Raw genomic sequence first — 22,102 nt, forward strand, 5'->3', positions numbered from 1 at the left:
GACTCGCGAGGTGGCGCGTGACCACTCTCGACCCCTAGGGTGGACGTGAGCCACCGCCAGAGGTGGCATTGGCCACCCCATTTTCCTATTTTTCTTGATTTTTTTTTTATTTTTTTTATTTGTTTTTTATTTCTGCTAGCTGAAAGAAAATGCAGCTCGAAATTCACATGTCAATTTCATGATTTCATCACCTCGAAATTCAAATTGCATTCAAAACAATATTCAAGAGGACAACCGGGTTTTATTCAATTTGGTTTGGGTTTCGGGTTTTTGAATAAAATCCCAATCCGAATATTGAATAATATTCGAACCTTACTTATTCAGTACATTCAATATACAAGAGATCATTTTTCTCTCTAAAATACTTCTCTCTTTTCGTCCTCTGTTTTCTCTGTTCTTGAACTCATTCCTCATTTCCATTCGTAATCTGGGGGTTGACACATAGGCGTTCCATCTGCCTTCGGCCCACAAATATTGTTATACACACAAACCCCAAGGCCCGAGGCAAGCAAACTGAAAAGACAGATATCTTCTGGCTCAGACCAGAGAGGAGTCCAGCTTCCATCGCTGCCGGAATTCCTTGGGTGAGAATATAGCGTGAAAACTCCATCAAAGTTGAGGGTGGCTCGAAAGTAAAAATCATCGGCTGAGCGTGCCTTTCCCGGTGCTAGAGGGAATTGTTGATTATTCTCTCTCAAAATATAAATGTTTCCTGACTCGTTGAAGACCAATTGTCTACCGGGACTTAACAAATTAGGAGCATAATCAGCAGCCGTATGACTTTGATAATAGGCTTCATTGGCATAGGTGGTCGGAAGGTTTATGGTATTAAGCACAAGATTCCCGTCTTGTAGCAAACGAAGCTGATATCTTCCTTTGGAAAAGTTGGTTTCTGATTGTCGAGAAGAAACCAACCCTCCTTTTTCCATGATTTGTGTAGGCAACAACGTGTCAGCGGGATCCCGGAAGCTCTCCCATATCTTATTAAAGCTGCTATCTTCAACTGCAAAGTTGCCTGTGTTGCTCATAACACCATAGGCTACCGTACCAATAAAGGTGTCAATTTTCCATAACTCTTCGTCTTGAGGGCTTAGTAGAACTAGCCCACGGTCAGCAGTTAGCTCCACTTTTGATCCCCTCGGGGCAGGCTTATCGCCGTTTGCATACCAAACTATAGTTTTGTCGGGTATCTTAGCAAACCAGATGGAAAGCAGGAAGAGATCATTGTTCTCGTTGAGTGGACGAAATCCAAAGGCAAAATCGCCAGAAGGAGATAGCCATGAAGAGCTGTTGTCGGTTGCTGTGAGAGATCGGCCGACGGTTATATTACCGTTATTTTGAGCAACGGCGGAAATTGGTAGAACAATTAGTAAGGAAACGAGAAGGTGAGGGAGAAGAAAAGCCATTCCCAGAATGAATTGGGTTCCGGCAATTGGGCAAGACCAGTGAACTAGCCTCATGCCTGTAAGTCAAGCTTAAGTCTTCTTCTGGCAACCTTAGTTTCAACCATGGACCACGCAATCCTGTCTTGCTTCATCGTATTTCCAGGTGGCTATAGACTTTCCAAGGCATACTATTGGAAGTCTTTTTAGACTGTTTCCATGGTGCAGAAAGATTTGTCAGAAACTTTAAATGGGTGGCTTAGATTATATCAGTAAATAAAAAGAGAATATTTTTTAATATTTGTCTTTTTTTTATTGTCATATTTCTAAATAATTGTCTTTTTCTGACGATCATAATTTTCAAATATTTATCTTACCTTTACGGTTACATTTTCGAATTTTTTTTGTCATATTTTTCAAAAAATGTCATATAGTCTCAATATAAATAAAAATGACAATACTCACACTGATTTTTATTATTAAGAAATCATCTTTATAATATTGCCATTACTATTCCGGCAAACAGCCACTACAAAAAAAAATAGCATTTTGTCACTTGCAATTTGCCACGTGTACGGACACAATACACGTAGCGAACAATTCGTCACGTATAAATGGTCACGTGTGCGACTCGTGTTAAATCCGATTGTTACTAAATACACATTTTGTCACGTGTACCACAATACACGTGGTCACTGTACCACGTGTATTATGGTACACGTGGCTGACAGTTAACCACGTGTATTTAGTACACACGGTTGACTGCTTGCCACGTGTACTTCAATACTCGTGGCCACTTGGCATGCTGCTTGAGTAGAAAAGTTGTCACTTATAACTAAATGTATCAAAATTGATCTTCAACCAAAGTGGAGGGACTGGAGTCCATTTCTCTACAGGAGGAGAGAGTTTCAATTTTCAAGCGTTATGATGTTCAAGAGAAACTTTGTTAATAATCTTGGAAACGGTTATAGCATCATGGAGAATTTATATATTTGCGATAGAGATTTTATTTTATTTAATTTTGTACATAATTTCATATATTATTATATTATTTAAATAAATTACATTATATGCCCTGTTGCGAGAGTTGTTGCATAAGTATTTCAATGATGAGCTTAGGAAAAAATAAATAAATAGGTATTTCAATTATGAGAAAAGTTAACTCACTGCCAAAATGTCATAATCAAAATTGCAGAAAAATCAACTTCAGATAATTGAAAGATATGGCGTAAATTGGTTGATGTCATGATTGGTTGTTGTCAAACTTTGGCCTCACAATAAATGAAAGCCTTATCAACTTCACCAAATCAGGATATCAACTATTATATAATAATTACTATATAAAAAAAAAAAAAAAAAACTATTATATAATACCATAAACCGACCAAGTGATAGTAATGATGCAAACAGTAAAATAATGAAGATAATGGAGATTATGGATGTAATTTAAAGTAATGATTTAAATTACTTGATAATACCATATTTGGAGATTATTCTGTTGTAATGATGCAGGCAAGTAAATAATGAGATAATGAAGTATTATGAAAGATAATTTAAAGTAATGATTTAGCAAAATAATTCAAAAACATAATATAAAGGAGAATCATATAGTGAAGATAAAGACGAAGTAATAAACATTTTTACTTGATATTATTGCAAGCTGGAATAGATACAAGATTCAAAGTCTTGATGCATAGGCTTGAAGATACAAGGAAAGGAAAGGAAAGACTGGTTACAAAAGATAGAAAGTTGAAAGGCTTAGGGACGATAGGCACTCAAGTTATCTCTGAGTTTACCTCTAAAAAAACCTATGCCTTCTTACATATCTTACAGGCCTTTTATATGCTAAAAGAAAAAGAAAACTACAAATATGAACAGTAGTAAATATTCCGCAAACCTTTTTGAACAGTAAAAGTAATTCAAGATTTCGCATGTCTTCTGAACAGTAAAGGCAGTAATAATTCTTGGGTCTTATTTTGAACAGTAAAAGTAACAACCATTCCAATTTCGATCATTACTACCTTCATTGAAATTCTTGAGATTGTCAAGTAGTATGATGTTTTACTTACCATAGTATGTGTGTTTGGGAAGGATAGTTTTCTTTCAAACTACTAGGTTGGAGGAAATTTCATCCAATCCAATTTATTAAACCGATATTCTTCCAACCCAATTTAAATGAAAGAATGTCCATGGTATACCTGTTAAACAGCATAAATGGGAAGTGTCAAATTTTTTTGTCAACTTTGAGTGTTCTCACGGAACTCCTGTTTTAACTTGCACAGCTGGCTGCTAGTGGCATCCCGGATGAGGAAAGGAAGGTCTGGATGAATGCAGTTAACCCTAAATACATACTCAGGAACTACCTATGCCAGAGTGCTATTGACGCCGCCGAGACTGGTGATTTTGGAGAAGTCCGAAGGGTGCTTAAATTAATGGAACGGCCGTATGATGAGCAACCAGGAATGGAAAAATATGCTCGCTTACCCCCTGCTTGGGCTTATAGGCCTGGTGTTTGCATGCTTTCTTGTTCATCATGAGTTTGCTTATTTGCTCATAATATTATACTAATATTATTTGCTCATAATATTATACTAATCATAGGGTTAGGTTATTAGGCTCTTAAAAATAGACTAGCTACTAGCTAGCACCTTCTTAATGTTGGATTATATTGAACGTGTTGATCTAATTGACATAGAGTATGAAACGGTGCGCTTAAAACAGGCCACTGAGCTTTTGTCAAAATTGGGACTGCGCAACAAAACGGTGCGTGTGTCTCCGGATTCGTTGTAGTACTGGTACGGCGCCGTTCAAATCAGGACCATGAGCTTTTTTCCTCTCTTTCTCTGAGGCCTGAGATTTTTGCGGGATTTAATCTGTGTAGGTAAGCTTTTTCTGTTTTTCGTTTCTCGGGCCTCTCTGCATTTGCTTTCTATTTCTGAACACTACACACCGAAGTTTTCTTTCTCTGTTTTTTTTTTTTTTCCTTCTTTGAATAATTTTTGACCAGTTGTTAACCTTGGCACGTAGATTAATGTGCATGTATATAAGCTCATGATGTGTTTCTTTATGCTCTTGCAAGATTCATTTTGATTAATCACAATTCTGTATACGCTAGTTTTTCATGACACTTATCTGTATGCCCACTAACTGTTTGATGAAATGCCTTACTGAGCCGGGTTCATTTGTAATCTATTAGAAAGGTGCTAAAAGAGTAGCTCTTTGTGAATTTAGAAGCAAGACAATGCATACTAACTTCTCACACATGTTCTACCCTTTGCTTGTGATTGTGCGTCCTGCATATATTTGGTCTTTCAAGCATTGTGCACATAGTTATATGTCGGTATATGCAGGAAATGTGTTCTTTTTAGCTTTGATTTTCGCTAGAAGAGTGATTCTTCCTTCTAGGGACATATGTATATGCTTGTTTTTTTAGTAGATATCTTCATTTATTGGCACACGAGGCCAGACATCAATGGTGAAGAAATCTAAGCTATTGGAGGGTGAAAATTCAGGTGCTGGTGCCTTTTTCAAACCATCTTAGAACATCCTTGATTTTGCATCTCCAAAATGACTATCTTGCTCTTCAGGAAGCAACAAAATGCTAGTGGTCAAATTTAGTTACACTTTCATCCAATTATATTTATTCATACCTTTTTATTATTCAGGATTTCTTTTTCTTGATAGATTGTGAAGCTAATTTACTGATTCTGCATGTCATATTTTTTTTTGATAAGTAAAATATATAAAAAAGGCGCAAAGGGGCGCAACCCAAAGTACACAGGGAGTATGCAAGGAACCCCTAATGAAAAGAACATAGAGAACATCTATCTAAGAAATCTAAATAGGAACAATCATACAATAACTTAAATCTATCTTTCTACAAAAACAGCATTTGAAGCATCTTTCTCTTCAGATTCACCAAAGAAGTCTCACAATCTTCAAAACAGCGAGCATTCCGTTCCCTCCAAACGCACCACATCAAACACAACGGAGCCATGCGCCAAATTTGAATCGCAGTCCGATTACCCTTCTGGCCCCTCCAACTCCCCAACATGTCTATCACCGACTCCGGCATAACCCACTCCACCCCAAACAATTGCAGCAGAGCCCTCCACAAATCTGTAGCCACCATACAATGCAGAAACAAATGATCAATAGATTCTCCAGCTGTCTTACACATAGAACACCAATCCATGACGATAATGTTTCTCTTTCGAAGGTTATCCAAAGTTAAAGATTTCCCTAAAGTAGCCGTCCTTCTGCATGTCATATTACAGAACCTAAGAAGTCTTACTATTTGACATTTAGACCTACATGTATAAGCTACTTTCTACATGTGGGGCTTCACCTTTGCTTTCAACTAGTTCTGGGGTTGATGAGATTGATCTTTGTCTGTAGTCCTTGGTGGGCGGGGGACAAAATGTGATCATCACACAATAATTTGAAATCTCACCATGTGATGATAAATCAAGGATACACTTAACTATTTCATTATCTACAGAGAATGAGAGTTCTGCGAAGCCTTGAGGTCTGGAAAATGGGCTCCATTAACTACTTGGATGCACTTAAGCTGCAGGAAAAGCTGGTCGCTGATAGAAAAACTCATAAAATTTCAGATACTCTCTTGTCCCTGCAACATCCACCTACATATACCCTTGGCAAGCGGCGGACTGATCACAATCTATTAATTCCTGAGCCTGACCTTCAAAAGATAGGAGCTGAACTTCACTACACGCAAAGAGGAGGGGACATTACATTTCATGGTCCACATCAAGCCATTTTGTATCCCATCATTTCTCTTCGGGATGTTGGACTTGGTGCTCGTAATTATGTGGAGAAGCTTGAGTTAACCATGATTGAATTGGCCTCTCTATATGGTGTGAGAGCTCGTGCTGGTCAAACGGGTGAGACTGGGGTTTGGGTTGGAGAGAGAAAGATTGGTGCTATTGGGGTTCGAATTTCCTATGGGATCACCTCTCATGGGTTGGCATTCAACATTGATCCTGATTTGAACTATTTTAAGCATATTGTACCTTGTGGGATCGCCAATAAAGAAGTTACATCGTTGAGAAAGGAGACAGATTCGGTGCTTCCTGCTGAAGAAGTAATTCATGAGCAGTTAATCTCTTGTTTTGCCAGAGCTTTTGGTTATAGTAATTTTATTTGGAAGGAGAATGGTTCGATTTTCTCAGACTCTGTAGAAAATTGAAGGAGATGGCTGTTGTATGCCAGAAAATTCGTCTATGTAGCTTTGTACTCTACGATCAATTTATTCATTGAAATACGTCTGATAAGAAATTTGTATTTTACTTTGATACGCAATGTTTGAAATTATTGACTTTCTTGTCCGCTTCGTGGGATTAGATTTCACAAATTTAATAGTGTATATGTTATCACATTATGAATATATTGTCATGTCATTTAAAAATTTTAAACGGCGTGTACACCTTTAGATACAACAACATAAAATTTTGACTATGAAATGACTCATCTCCGACTTCAGTTAATGGATAGGATCCTTGTCCAGTCAACAAAGGATCATTTTGGCATAGAGTTTTGAAGGACTTAACTAGACTTTTCTCTGTTGCTCTGCCTTCCTAGTTTATTATTTAATGGCTATCTGAAGTTCTAGACTTTCTTTTGTAAGAGGAGAGCAAAAACAATTGAAAGCTTGTGTGAGGATATTAAATGGAACGATTTTGTCAACTTGGGGCTTTTAAGTAGCTCCAATACCAGCATATAAAATTTCCTCATGGAACAGTATCCTATCTGGATGTTATTTATAGCATCTTAACTTATCAGAATGCCGGATAAGGATTTCTTATTATTAGGCTGTTCGGATAACACAAAAATTTGGACAGCTTAAGAGAAGAGGATTACAAGATCCACCTGCCTTGGGCAGTCTAGGGTATAAGAATCACTTGTGGTGGGTGCAAGGCCGGCTAGAGCCTTGGGAGGATTAGGCGACCGCCTAAGGCCCCCAATTTAATAAGGCCCCTAATTTAAAAATATTAATAGAGATTTATTTTAAAAAAAAAAAAAAAAAATTGAGGCCTTAAATATGATCAATACACTTAAATAAGGCCACAAATCTTGGTAAAAATAAAATTAAAAAAGGCAATAATATAATGCAGGGCCCAATTTGATAATGCCCCAATTAATGAAGATTTATTTTAAGAAAAAGAGTGCTTACAAAAAGACGAATCATCAAAGCATTGTTTTCGGTAATGCCCCCAGTCAATGCCTTAAAATATGCTGCCTAGGGGCCTTCTCCCGTCAAAAAACTGCAGGTTAAAAAAAAAATAATAAAATTCAGGCCTTAATTAATTACCAACGATTTGTGAGATATGAAAAGTCTAAATTAAAGGCCTTTAATTTTTTGTACGTCTAATTACCAACGACTTGTGACTTATGAGATATGGAAGTCTCTGCATTAAAGGCCTTCAATTTCTTTGAACGTTGACGTTCAAAATAGAATTAATGAGATATGAAAGCTTCTCGTCTAATTACCAACGACTTGTGACTTATGAGATATGGAAAGTCTCTGCATTAAAGGCCTTCAATTTCTTTGAACGTTGACGTTCAAAATAGATTTAATGAGATATGAAAGCTTCTCGTCTAATTACCAACGACTTGTGACTTATGAGATATGGAAAGTCTCTGCATTAAAGGCCTTCAATTTCTTTGAACGTTGACGTTCAAAATAAAATTAATGAGATATGAAAGCTTCTCGTCTAATTAACTTGTGACTTATGAGATATGGAAAGTCTTTGCATTAAAGGCCTTCAATTTCTTTGAGCGTTGACGTTTAAAATAGAATTAATGAGATATGAAAGCTTCTAAATTAAAGGTCTTAATTACTCACATTAAAAATTGATGGCTTTATGTTCAATGTTCAAAAAATTGAAGGTGTTAAGTCCAACGTTCAAGAATCAAAATAAAATGAAAAAATAAAAATTAAATGCTAAGAAGATGAAAAGTCTCTAAGTTTCCATTTTAAATCATATTCTTTATAAGTTTTTATTTTTTATCTCAATTTCCCTATTCAAGTCTTATTTGAATTTGAATTTCTCTCTTCTCAATTTTCATTATTTCCCAATAGCTTATCATTCAAGTCCTTAAAATCATTCCATATCTGATTAGTGATTAAAAAAAAAAATTAATCACCAAAACTCAATTAATCAATTGCATTAATTTTTTTTATTCCGTTTTAGGAAACATTCTAACACTAATTTGTCTTTCCTTTGACAAATCAAGTTTTACCATTCTATTTTTTAAATTAATTATTTTTTATTTTTTATTTTTAAAAATGTCTCATTTAAACTTTTCGTCTAAGGTCCCAAAATGTATTGAGCCGCCCTGGGTGGGTGGATCTCGCAACCTCTCTATTTAAATTTGTTCTAATTTCTATGTTATTTGGACAACCTAATAATTAAGAATCTCAATACTATGTTTGACTGGAAAAAGTAGATCATTTTCACTCTTGTGAAACACTGTTTGATAAATCATTTAAAGGGGTTAGAAAGTCAGCATAGTTTGTCTTCTTTTAGTCTTGCTGACATAGATCACATGTTTTTCGCAAAGGACAGAATCTTCAATCCACATGCACATTTGAAATGGTCTTCCCCAAATCTTCGTTTTCATATACAACTAGAGCAGTTGACTGGATCTTGTACCCTTCAACTTTCATGATTTATGTTCCTTCCACCAAAGAAGATGGGTTCTTATTATAAATGTAACAAATAGCGTTCAGTTCCTATAGAAGTAGCTATATTATAGACTTGCACATTGTTGAATGGAGCAAATCATACTATATTGAGAAATTTATCGTTTCTACATTCTTTAGATGCTGCGGGGATTGGACGGGTGGATACATCCTTTAAAAGTTTGCTAGTTGCTGAAATCCATGTCCTACGACTGCATTCACCCTTCTTTGAGTCTTAACAAGCGGCTCCAGGGAATGCCTTCAGCTATCCTCCCTGCTGTGGCTATCAAGTTTGTATTTTTGCAGTCGCAATAGGCGTTCCTCTAGGCAGTCCATTCACTTGACTGCCTCAAATTAAACCACCATTCTTAGCGACCCCTTCAATTTATTAGATTGTGTGCTAAGAAACTATTGTGCCGGCCGATTATTTATTTATCCTATTCCGAGACATTGTTGGGTTTTATTTAGCATTGAGATATTTGTACTGCGGTCTATGTTTAGATGCCTCACCCGTTTGTTTTGTATTATCTTTTCTTTTATTAATGGAATCTTGCTTATAAAAAAGAGACAAGCCAGACCAGCTTAATGGAGGTAAGTAATTCGCTATTTTAAACAGAGACCAAAGAAAAATAAAAATAAAAATCAGCCTATGTGAGTAACTAGAATTATAAAACTTGATAAAGAGAAGATTTTGAATTGCACAACGTGAAAAAGGAGGATGCCAATTTCCTAGAAGATGATTGGAATTTCATGTTATGAAAAGCAGGCTTACCCAGCTAACTTTAGCTGTTTTGGTACACTAATTAGAGATATAAATCAAGTTCGTGATTTAAATAAAACATGGAAGGACAAAAAATGATGTAAGTGATTAGGTCTCTTGTGATAAGTCACATGATACATCATTTAGAATCTTAAAACTTTGCAGAGAAGTCAGAAAAATATATACTCAATTCAGGATCACATGATAAGCTGCTTCCTTGCTCTAACTCGCTAAAAAACAAAGAAGGAAATTGGTAAAATTAAGTAAAAAATGTTTTGATATTAATAAAATGATTAAATTCACCATTTTCTATCGGACTTAAACTTTTAGGATAACTACCTTGTCTAGGAGTCCACGTACAATAGTAGATAAAATCTAATCACCTTGATGCCCTTTTATGTGTCAAAGTATTTAAGTACCAAGCAGGCTCCGAAGAGGAAATGTAGTTACTGTCAAGTAATGTCTCTACTTTTCTCAGGCTTAAGCACGAACAATATGAAACAAGCATGAATTATTGCCTTCCTTTATGAAAAGATATCTGCATATTATTTCCACCAAGTTCCATCTGTTTGACCATTTTCTATTTCATTTTCCTTCCAACCAAATACCAACATGAGAAGCAGTCAGAGAGCTTTGTTTAGTACTCTCTTTGCCTTAATTTGTTTACTTATCATCATGTGCTCTCTACTGTCATTCAAGCATGAGATGAGAGTTCTTCCAAGAGACAGAAATCAACCAAGGAGACTGCTAGTTTCTATCACCCCGTTTTCTGCAGAATCAAACAAGTTGTTGGGTGAAGCCATGGAAGACCCCAAGAAATCTGTTGAGACAAGCCTGCGGAAGGCACCACCAAGCAAGTCAAATCCTTCCCAGAATAAGTAATATCTCGACAGGTCTGTGTAGCCAGTGTAGGGATCTCAACAAGAAAGAGAAATCAAATTCCCTTCTCTTTCCACATTTTTGCAGTTTCTTTACTTCTACTGTTTGATAGGTAGGAGAATTGGATCTCTGTAACAGTTTCAATTAATTTTAGTTTTTTTCTTTTACATTTGCACTGGTTCTACACATATCTACTTTTACATTTTTGCAATTCTTCAAATGTTTCCATTTTACAGAATTCTATATCTAGGGAGGGATGAGGTGGAACTGTATTTACAGAATTCTAGAAGAAAAATGTTAAGAGAGGGCATTGTTTTGTTGTAAAAGATTGCCAGCTTCTTGTTGGCTATTGGTGCTGAAGCCGATTGTTCTAGGTTGATCATTGTGCTAGTGTTTATAGTCATATGTCGATTTCTAAGATCTCCTTACAACCTTATGTCTATATATTATTATTTTTCTTGTTTTCACTTTTATTATTAAGTCTCCCGACATGTCCGTTAGCTTCTCTTGAGATACCCGTGACACTTGACTAGTCTTTTTGAATGATAATGCAGATCTAGCTAGCATTTTCTTTGAATCATTACGTATATAGATGACAATTCTGAGTATTCTTGACTACGGTTATCTCTGAAATGAACTCTAATAGCCAATTAAAGGCATATTATTATCAGTTTGGCAAGTGGCCTGTTTATGGCCATTATTATACTTGGAAACTCCTTAGGTGCATGGCTATTTTATTTTATTAAAGGGCAAATACAACTTGTTTTTTTTTTTTTTTGGGTTACAAACATTATACACAAGAGTATGCCTCGTTTATTATATGCAGTGAGAAGTAATTCTATGGGACTCTGAATTTCCTTGGATAGTCAAATGTCATTAACTAAATTAAAAAATAATTAGGAGATTATATTCTTGTCCCGGTCAATAAGGGAGGAAATTAACATAAGAAAATATAATGTGTCCTATATTTTACTTGGTTTTGAAATGTTCCCACTCCTAACGTCATCGGAACGGTTGTGGCAAATTAATTATAGGTTCTCAAAGAAGCAGAAAGGAACAAAATAAAATAATTCAATCATACAAGACAACAAGATTTACAATACATGATCGAACCAACGGATTAATGATAAATGTACTTTTACTCATAATCCTCTTTGGAATCGATGTATGATTTTCTGTCATCCATGGAGTAAAAAAAAAATGAGTGCAACTAATCGTAGTCTTGAACTATTATTATTGTTATTGGCATAAAGCTGTTGAACCCAAAAAGGGTTTGCCATGCTAATATCATTGGCATCCATGTAAACAGAGCTGTAAACAGCTTTGCTGCCATTAGAGTAGGATTGTGGTTGGGGTACAGGCAAAGCAGGAACAACATTGTAATCCATGCAATATCCTTGTTTCAATCTCGTTCCTTACCTCTTCAACAAGGTGAATGGAAAACCACTCTCGTGGAATGGTGTGATAGAGTTTGATCTTTCTGGAGATCAACATATATGGAAGAAAATATTTGAAGAAACTAGTCAAAAGTCTTTCTATTTTTTCTCCAAGCTGAAGACGACGATCAAGAGAGCTGAAAGAAGTAAATCTTGCCATACATGAAGATCTCAAAACGACAAGCCAATCTACTGTGACGTGGAGAAAAGAAAAAAAAGTCATTGCAAGCAAAGTTTCAACTTCCATATATGAACTAAAATATTTCAGCTTCATATTTTAGAAGCTGGAAGAACTCCCACCATTTTTTTTAATTTCCTCCAATATTTGAACTAAAAAATTATATAGCTTAAAAACAAACATAATAATATTGGTTACTGAAATGGATAGAAGTGGAGATTTCAATTAATTATTGAGATTGTTGCTTTTTTATGCTTTGATCGATCACATGAAACGAGTGATCTAAAATAGGCTGTTTTTGTGTGTAAAAGTATATTTGAATGACATTCATAATATATGTATGTATACAATATAGGTTGATTTTGTGAGTGAAATGGAAAATTTTCCTTTTCATTTTTTTTTTTGTTCACGAAAAGAAAATTGTGATGAAATTTATGAGAAACGAACAATTTTCCCCTTCATTAAATTCAAGAATTACATAAATGAGATAGTTATTCCCTTCTCAAACTCCTATTCTATTGTATTAAGTTTTAGCGTTGGCATATCCAATATCAAAACACATAATTTAAGTTGTACGTAATACTTTATTTTTAGTTTAGGGTTGAGTCAATACAAAATAGGGTCCGGGAAGAGCTAGAAACTAAAGTTGGATTGATCTAACTTAAGCTTGCATCAATCTAACTTAATTTTGGTTGCATTATAGGTTGAATCAAAGTGATCCAACAATTTAATTCAACTTCCAGAGAGCTTTGTTCGCAAGCATTTGAAATGTGTTCAAACGAGAGAGTCATAAAATGCTCTAATTGAAGTGATGTTCGATTGCCACAGAATAAATATGTGTGACTCTAAAGTTGGTCGTCGACAGAATTAATTGTTAGCCAACTTAGCTTTAAAACTTCAGTTTCAATCTATATGCTTATATAAGCCTAATGAGAGGCAACTTTTTATTATGGGTGAAGTTTATTCTTGTTCTTAAGTCTAAACACATTCAAAAACTTCTCATTGTTTCCTCAACGTTCGTTTGTGAAGTTTAAGCCTACAACCATTAAACTTTTTGGTTGAAGTGATCAAGGTTCATTCGTGAAGGTGATTCGTATAAAAGAATGCCAGAGGTTCTGGAGCCATTGCTGTGAGAAATGAATGTATCGTTTGCCGCAAGATTGAGTTTTTGGAAATCAGAAAAATCTGTAACACAATTCTTTTATAGTGGATGCCTTTGAGAATGGCTGACCCTAGAGTGATTTTACTTTTGAAGAGTTCTTTAAACGGTTTTCATGGCCACTTCATCACTGAATTCCTTTGTCTAATTTATTTACTACTTATCTTGATTGTAGGGACTATATGTGTGGTAATTCACTTGGTAATTGGTTTGGCAATCTTCTTTGTAACAACTTGAGGTCTAAATCAAAATTTTCATGTTGTGTCGGGGAATTCAATTCCTCCTAATCCATTGAATGTCCAATTTTTTTTTTTTTTCCATGAAAATAAGACTTTACCAATTTAGCTAGTACATATAAAGAAAAAAGAACAAAAAACAATTAGTCTACAAACATATAGTCCATACTTAATCGATCAATTGTTTAATCGATTCATGTAATATATTCCATTATTTTCATTGGATTTCGATTCTTAAAAAAAAGAAAAAGAAAAGAAAAAGAAGCATGTATTAGTGATGGTTTGTTGAGGGCTACTTTTTGAGATACAAGGGAAGCTGCTACTAGTATTCTTACAAGTCTTATTATCTCAGTACCCGTCAATCCATCAAATTGATGTGAGAACTGAACTTGACTCTCCCTTCTCTTTAAAAACCAAAACACAAATTCGAAAAAGGCCTCTAACATGGTTTTATTATTAACATTTTTAAGTGGTTACATATTCTTAAAATTTAAAATCATTAAGAACAAAAATTTCTGAAAGTTTTATAGCATGGTAAATAGAATTAGAAATACACCAGGAACACCTCACCAAGATTAACCTAGTTTTTATGATAAATTGGGTTAAGGTAACTACTTAATATATATTTGGTCTTCATGACTCATGAGGTTGTCACAGTCATTTTCTAGAACTAGTTGAATGGCAATGTTAACAATACTATTCAACTAGTTCTAGGAAATGTTGGGTACAATACTATTCAACTAGTTATATATAGAAAATGAGACTCAAAACCATCATATCATATAGGAGTACTAAAACTTTACAAATTACAACTCCATCCTCAACAGATTAACACCATTGATACTAGGCTAATGCTCTTTTTAATGGTAACCACTCGGGGACGGATTTAGGGGGCCAGTATAAGCCATGGCCCCTCCTCAATTCTAAAAAATAAAAAAAATAAAAAAATAAAGGTAAAAAATAAAAATTATAAGGTAAACAAATAAAAATTTAGTATACTAGCCCCTACCAATAAATCTTTTTTCCTTCTGATCTCTGTCAATAAGAGCTTCTGGCTCTATTCCTATAACCACTCATGGTTAATATACCATTACTAGCTTCAATCATGTAGCCTCTCTTCTTAGCTTCTACAAGCGGTTCTTCGCTGCAAATATTAAGCTCATAATTGATGATGGCTATGGCCTAAGCAGTTGATTGAGTATACATATGTGAATGTAAAAAGATTAATTTTACATTAAAAAAGTGTTATATTATAGATTTACTAAATTATATTCTTAATATTATTGTTTTTTTAATATTAAACATTTTTTCTTTTTAAATACTTAGCCAAAAATAGAAGACCATGTGATCTAGTTTGTGTATTCATCAATATTAATTTCTTCAATATTGTCTATAACATTTTTAATAAAACACGTTCTTCATAAATACTTAGTCAAAAATAAAAGATAATGTAACCCAATTTGTATATTCGTAAATAACATTAAAGAAATTAATTTTAATATTGTTTATAAATTTTTTTAATAACAAATGTTATTCATAAATACTTAGCCAAAAATAAATACTGAATGCACATTATATGCACTTAAAAATTAAAAATAACTAAACACACGTTTTACTCAAAAGGAGCCCCTCGTAGCAATTTTAGCTTAATATATATATATATATATATATATATATATATATATATATATATATATATATATATATATCCAGATTTGGTGAAGTTGATAAGCTTTTCATTTATTGGGAGGCCAAAGTTTGACAACAAACGATCGATCATGACCAACCAATTTACGTCAGATCTTTCGATTATCTGCAGTTGATTTTTCTGCAATTTTGATTGTGACATTTTGGCAGTGATCGACTTAACTTTTACAAAGACACGTTGGAGTAGGGTTCAGGACTTTCTGACAAATCTTTCTACACCATGGAAACCGTCTAAAAAGACTTCCAATAGTATGCCTTGGAAAGTCTTAGCCACGTGGAGATACGATGAAGCAAGACCGGATTGCGTGGTCCGTGGTTGAAGCTAAGGTTGCCAACAGAAGACTTGTGCTTGACTTACAGGCATGAGGCTAGTACACCGGTCTTGCCCAATCGCCGGAGCCCAATTCATTCTGGGAATGGCTTTTCTTCTTCCTCACCTTCTCGTTTCCTTACTAATTCTGCTACCAATTTCTGCCGTTGCTCAAAATAACGGTAATATAACCGTCGGCAGCTCTCTCTCAGCAACCGACAACAGCTCTTCATGGCTATCTCCTTCTGGCGATTTTGCCTTTGGATTTAGTCCACTCAACGAGAACAATGATCTCTTCCTGCTTTCCATCTGGTTTGCTACGATACCCGACAAAACTATAGTTTGGTACGCAAACGGCGATAAGCCTGCCCCGAGGGGATCAAAAGTGGAGCTAACTGCTGACCGTGGGCTAGTTCTTACAAGCCCTCAAGACGAAGAGTTATGGAAAATTGACACCTTTATTGGTACGGTAGCCTATGGTGTTATGAGCAACACAGGCAACTTTGTGGTTGAAGATAGCAGCTTTAATAAGCTATGGGAGAGCTTCCGGCATCCCGCTGACACGTTGTTGCCTGCACAAATCATGGAAAAAGGAGGGGTGGTTTCTTCTCGACAGTCAGAAACCAACTTTTCCGAAGGAAGATTTCAGCTTCGTTTGCTACAAGACGGGAATCTTGTGCTTAATTCCATAAACCTTCCGACCACCTATGCCAATGAAGCCTATTATCGAAGTGGTACGGTTGCTGATTCTGCTTCTAATTCGTCAAGTCCCGGTAGACAATTGGTCTTCAACGAGTCGGGAAACATTTATATTTTGAGAGAGAATGACCAACAATTCCCTCTAGCACGGGGAAAGGCAGGCTCAGCCGATGATTTTTACTTTCGAGCCACCCTCAACTTTGATGGAGTTTTCACGCTATATTCTCACCCAAGGAATTCCGGCAGCAATGGAAGCTGGACTCCTCTCGGGTATGAGCCAGAAAATATCTGTCTTGACAGTACGACTTCCTCGGGCAGTGGGGTTTGTGGGTATAACAGTATTTGTGCGCTGAAGGCAGATGGAAGGCCTATGTGTCAATGCCCCAAGGGATATTCCTTACTCGATCCAGATGACAGGTATGGCAGCTGCAAGCCGGACTTCATACAAGGCTGTGAAGAAGATGAGCTAAGCAGTCCTAGAGAAGATCTTTATACTTTTGAAGTGCTAACAAATACAGATTGGCCGCTCTCTGACTACGTGCTGTTGAAGCCTTACACTGAAGAGCTGTGCAGAAATTCTTGTATGGAAGACTGTATGTGTGCTGTTGCCATCTTCAGATTAGGCGATAGCTGTTGGAAGAAGAAGCTGCCTCTGTCAAATGGGAGAGTGGACGTCGGCCTCAACAACGGCAAGGCTTTTATCAAAATCAGAAAACATAATAATTTCACCTTGCCGGATCCTCGTTTCCCAGTCCCAGAACCAAAGAAGAATGACCGGGACAATTTGATCGTCATCGGATCGGTGCTTCTTGGTGGCTCTGTTTTTGTTAACGTTATATTAATTGGTGCGATTTGTCTTGGCTTTTTCCTCATTTACCACAAGAAATTTCAGAAGATTACCACGAATGGCGGTGCTGTGGACATGAATTTGCGTTGTTTTACTTACAAAGAGCTTGTAGAAGCTACAGATGGGTTCAAGGAAGAATTGGGAAAGGGTGCTTTTGGTGTTGTTTACAAAGGAGTAAAACAAACGGGTTCTACTGTCCTAGCAGTCAAGAAGCTAATAAATCCGTTCCAAGACACAGAGAGAGAGTTCAAGACTGAAGTAAACGTGATTGGTCAAACACATCACAAGAATCTGGTTCGACTGCTTGGATTCTGCGATGAAGGACAGCATCGGTTGCTGGTATATGAGTTCTTGAGCAATGGAACTTTAGCAGATTTTCTTTTTGGAGATTTGAAACCCAGTTGGAACCAAAGAATCCAAATTGCTATGGGGATTGCGAGAGGGCTGTTGTATTTACATGAAGAGTGCAGCACCCAGATTATCCATTGCGATATAAAGCCTCAAAACATTCTTCTTGATGACTATTACAATGCTCGAATATCTGATTTTGGATTGGCAAAGCTTTTGAGGATGGACCAGAGCCGAACTCTCACAGGCATCAGAGGAACAAAAGGGTATGTTGCACCTGAATGGTTTAGGCACATGGCGATCACAACCAAGGTGGATGTTTATAGCTATGGTGTTATGCTGCTAGAGATAATTTGTTGCAGAAGAAGCGTAGAAATGGATGCCTGTGAGGAGGAGAGAGCAATTTTAACTGATTGGGCTTATGACTGCTATCAGGAAGAAACTTTAGATGCTCTGGTTGAATATGATGAGCAGGCCTTGGACGACAGAAAGAATCTGGAGAGGTTTGTGACGGTTGCCTTTTGGTGTATTCAAGAAGACCCTTCTCTTAGGCCTACCATGAGGAGGGTTATCCAGATGCTTGAGGGAGTTGTTGAAGTGCTTATTCCACCATGCCCATTCCCCTTCACTAAGTAATTAAGACTCGTGAAACCAGCAAGATTTACAGTCATTATGTCTTCTTAGTCTTAATTCTGTTTTGATAGATATATTATTACTCATAATTAAGTTTATATTTACTCTGCTTTGATAATAAGGTATGCCGTTTGAGTTCATGTACTTCTGGGGACAACCTTTACAGGATGTAGGCATGTAGCAGTAGCAAATAATATGTTCCTCCTAGTTTTTCAGCAATGGTGAAGTATGTAATAAATCATAGTTTTTCAGCTTCATTGGTTAATTTATTTTCATTCATCCCAAAAGAAAAAGAAAAAGAAAAAAAAGTTTGTAAATCAATTAAACCCCTCTGGTTCTTAGAAAACGTTTGTTTTGGCGTAAAATATATTTCGTCGTAAAATATTTTCAGTGAAATTATTTTTCAGGGGTGGTCCGATGGTCAGGGACGGAACTAGGATTTTTCATCTGAAGGGGCCAAAGTATGATTAAATGGTCAAATTTATTTTTAGTATGGGCTAAATCTATTTTTTAAGCCTATATATATTTTTTTAAAAAAAATTAAAAACGAAGGGGGGGGGCCTTGGTCTATGAATAGGTTTGTCTCTGCCGATGGTGGTCCGAAGTGGCTCGGTAGTAGTCTATCAATGGCTCAGTATTGGCTTAGTAGTAGTCCAGTGGTGGTACGGTTCTGGCTTGGCAGTGGTCTAACAAATGGTCCGACAGTTTGAGAACGATAAGCTCAAACTCGAAAAATAATTTACAGAATTTAAAAGTGAAAATCATTTTTCAAAATTAAAAAAGTTTTTTTTATCAAACCAAAAAGATTTTTTATTTGACTATTATTTTTTGTCGCATCAAATACTAGAAAGTTTAAAAAATATTTTAGGTCAAAACAAACAAAGCCTAATTGTTTTATGTTTTTAAAAATTATTTTTGAAAACAGTTTATCAAACACTTTTTTTTTTAAAAAAAAATAAATAAATAAAAATTCTGTTTTTGTTCTAAAAACAGGACAGTATTTGCCAAACGTGCTCTAAATATTATGGATTTCCTACTTGTATTAGCGATGATTAAGATGATGACTGAAGCAGACAGTTTAAGAGATTGTTAATTAGGCTCTCTTTTTATCACTATCAGAATAATTTCTGGCCAAGAACTTGATGTTAGGGGAAAAATTTCATGATGAACTGAGATATTTTTGGATTAACAGAAGCTCCACGACCACAGATGTTTATTGCTTAATTTGCTTGCTTCACATCTCAGTCCAAATGTCAGAAGCTCAACCAATAAAATACCATCGACTAAATCAGTCATGTACGTTTAGCATCAATCATGCCCATCTTCTTAGAATTACTAATTTTGACTTTGGTCCTTTTGAACATGAAACATGGTACGTTGATCCAGATCATATACAATTTTTCTATCCGTACGATCGAGGACCATTTTGAAATGTCTTTTTTTTTTTTTTTTAAATGTAAATATATATATATAACACCATTAATATTGTCATTATTACGTACGCCCCGTTTTAAAATCATTTTCCTATCCCCTTTTCTTATTTTCACTTCTCTAAAAAAAATCAACTTCAAAATATTTTTAATTTTTTTTTTTCACTTTTTATATCACATTAACATTTTTTTATTACTTTTTAAATAAAAAAACTCACTGCAATACAAATTTTTCACTTTTCTATATAAATTATTTCAACTGTATATCACATCAATCTTATTTTTCAATCATTAAAAAAAAAATCCTAAGGGGATGGGAGGGGTAAGGGATTTTCAAACGGGGCCAAGATCAGCAAATCATGCATGCATGACTTTTTAGGAGGTTTTGAATTATTGGTGTCGACGTGACACGTGTACGTGGCCACTTTTCATCTCATCAGTCATGCGTCGGCCCCAACGACTTTTCTTGTGTTTTGGAGTCCGTTTGAGTTTACAATTTCAAAAAGTGCGATTTAAAATTATGATTTTAAAATATATGATTTGAAAAAAAAAAAAAATTTAAAAATGCAATTAAGCATTTGGCAAAATCACAGTTTAACATTTAAAAAATCAAATTAGTCTTTAAAATTTTGCGTTTTGGAAAAAGTATCAACTTACCTGCGATTTGAAAACGCAGATTTTCTGCGTTTTTAAATTGTAATTTAAAAAAAAAAAAACTGTTCTCAAACGATTTATGTTCTGCAATTTGGTTTAAAATTGCACTTATTATCTACGAAATCGCAATTCTAAATGCACCCTCACAGACGACTTGTATATATACGCGGTTTTGAAAATATAAAAAGCCAACGTTCAAACAGTTTTCAGAGGTGCGACAGTGTGAGCGTAAGAGCACCGCATGAGAAGATATTTGTGTGTTCTAAAGAGTTTGGAGAGGAAAAAGAAGGAAGTAACTGATCATTTATATTTTATACCATATAAAATAAAAATGAATTCAATTTTTATTGTCTCTAGTCGGCACTTTTTCAGGCCCAAGTCGTTTATCGGTTTTCACTATCGGCTATCACCTGCTGTCGTCGCTGGCTTTCCATTTGTCAGTTTCTTGTCCAATCCGGCAACATTTCATCAGTCTTCACCGCCGGCATCCGTTTTTCTATTTTCAAACTTAAGTTTTCAGAATCTTTCCCTTGAGTTTGAGAGAATGTTAGAATAAATTCAGAATATAATATTACTAATCGTTTTTTTTTTTTATAAACAAAAGAAAGAAAAAAAATAAATAACTATTTGACCAAGACCTTCTACCGATAGTGATACCGTGTGACGTCATGGGTCAGCCAAAACAACAAACACAAAAAAATAAATAAATAAATAAATTAATCATGAAATATTGGATAGCGTAATTTGAACTATAAAAATATTGGGCTTGTTTGTTAAGTGCCGGAACATAACAGAGTAGTGGTCATTAATGTACATGTACTTTTTTTTTCTTTTTTCTATTTTTTTTTTTCACTTTTTCAAATTTCTAATAACAATCAATATCAAAGCATTCCCACTTTTTTCACTTTTTATATCACATCAATAATTTTTTATTACTATTCAAATAAAAAAATTTACTACAATACAATTTTTTTTTTTACTTTTTTATACAAATTCCTTTTATTTTATATCACATCATCACTTTTTACTAATTCCAAAACTAACAACCCACTATTCTGTTCTGTTCTTTGCCAAACAAGCTCATTACTACCTCAAAAGTTGAAATAGTGATTTTTAAGTTATCCTGTGAACTGGGAGTTTGTGGCTAATTTATTCCCCAATCATTACAAATGATATAATAATAAACCCACTAATATAAAATCATAAATTTGATAAAAAGTAGCTCTTTCTCTCTCTCTCTTTCTGAAAGGTTCTAGAGACAGAGAGGAAAGTTTTGAGTTTGTTCGCTGGGGGGGGGGGGGGGGGGGGGGGGGGAGGCTTCTCGTCTCCCCCTCCTGGCGTTTGGTCTTCCCCCTAGCTCGTGAGGGCTAGGATGGGTTTTTTTGTCCCCCCACTGGTCTCCAGTGGTGGGTGTTTTGTTCTCCCAACCTTAGGGTTGTGGAGCCGTGGTCCCTCCCGGAGTTATATCCGGTGAGGTTAGTATTTTTCTTTGTTTGTTTTGTCTGTTGTTGGTGCAAACTGTTGGATCCAGACTCTGGCCTGTGGGAATGGCGGATGTTGGCGGTCTCCGGCGGAGTTGTGCTTTATTTCTAGATCTACAAGCCTCGGCTGGGTGTTCGTTGACAGGAGCTTTTCTATTGTGGTCACCGGCCTTCTCTAGTGTCGGTAGTCACTCGATGGAGCTATGCGGTGCTTTCCTGAGCGGCGCGTGGTCCGCACGCGCTGAGGAGTGTCCCCCC

At 35.6% G+C, this 22,102-nt stretch overlaps 3 protein-coding genes across 5 annotated transcripts; 2 read left to right on the top strand and 1 right to left on the bottom strand.

Moving 5' to 3' along the window:
* Positions 1–410: 410 nt before the first annotated feature.
* LOC133877643 (G-type lectin S-receptor-like serine/threonine-protein kinase LECRK2) lies at positions 411–1,460 on the bottom strand. The gene has a single exon (XM_062316032.1). The coding sequence runs from the start codon at positions 1,458–1,460 to the stop codon at positions 411–413; it is 1,050 nt and encodes a 349-aa protein (XP_062172016.1).
* A 1,999-nt stretch (positions 1,461–3,459) lies between these two features.
* LOC133877086 (octanoyltransferase LIP2, mitochondrial-like) lies at positions 3,460–6,736 on the top strand. Of its 3 annotated transcripts, XM_062315322.1 has the most exons (3): positions 3,460–3,574; positions 3,665–4,263; positions 5,884–6,736. In XM_062315322.1, exon 3 carries the CDS (start codon positions 5,887–5,889, stop codon positions 6,589–6,591), a length of 705 nt encoding a protein of 234 aa, XP_062171306.1. In that variant the 5' UTR covers positions 3,460–3,574; positions 3,665–4,263; positions 5,884–5,886; the 3' UTR covers positions 6,592–6,736. The 3 variants fall into 3 exon arrangements, with proteins under 3 accessions (XP_062171306.1, XP_062171307.1, XP_062171305.1); XM_062315323.1 differs by lacking the exon at positions 3,460–3,574 and having other exon boundaries at positions 3,613–4,263; positions 5,781–6,736; XM_062315321.1 differs by lacking the exon at positions 3,460–3,574 and having other exon boundaries at positions 3,614–4,263.
* An 8,928-nt stretch (positions 6,737–15,664) lies between these two features.
* LOC133877540 (G-type lectin S-receptor-like serine/threonine-protein kinase LECRK4) lies at positions 15,665–18,534 on the top strand. The gene has a single exon (XM_062315883.1). It carries the CDS (start codon positions 15,805–15,807, stop codon positions 18,280–18,282), a length of 2,478 nt encoding a protein of 825 aa, XP_062171867.1. The 5' UTR covers positions 15,665–15,804; the 3' UTR covers positions 18,283–18,534.
* The last annotated feature ends 3,568 nt before the right edge of the window (positions 18,535–22,102 follow it).

The sequence above is a fragment of the Alnus glutinosa genome, chromosome 9 (assembly GCF_958979055.1).
Source record: "Alnus glutinosa chromosome 9, dhAlnGlut1.1, whole genome shotgun sequence".
Lineage (NCBI taxonomy): Eukaryota > Viridiplantae > Streptophyta > Magnoliopsida > Fagales > Betulaceae > Alnus > Alnus glutinosa.

Coding starts and splice junctions, on each gene's coding strand:
- LOC133877643 (XM_062316032.1), bottom strand. CDS start 1,460: ATGAGGCTAGTTCACTGGTCTTGCCCAATTGCCGGAACCCAATTCATT.
- LOC133877540 (XM_062315883.1), top strand. CDS start 15,805: ATGAGGCTAGTACACCGGTCTTGCCCAATCGCCGGAGCCCAATTCATT.
- LOC133877086 (XM_062315322.1), top strand. CDS start 5,887: ATGAGAGTTCTGCGAAGCCTTGAGGTCTGGAAAATGGGCTCCATTAAC.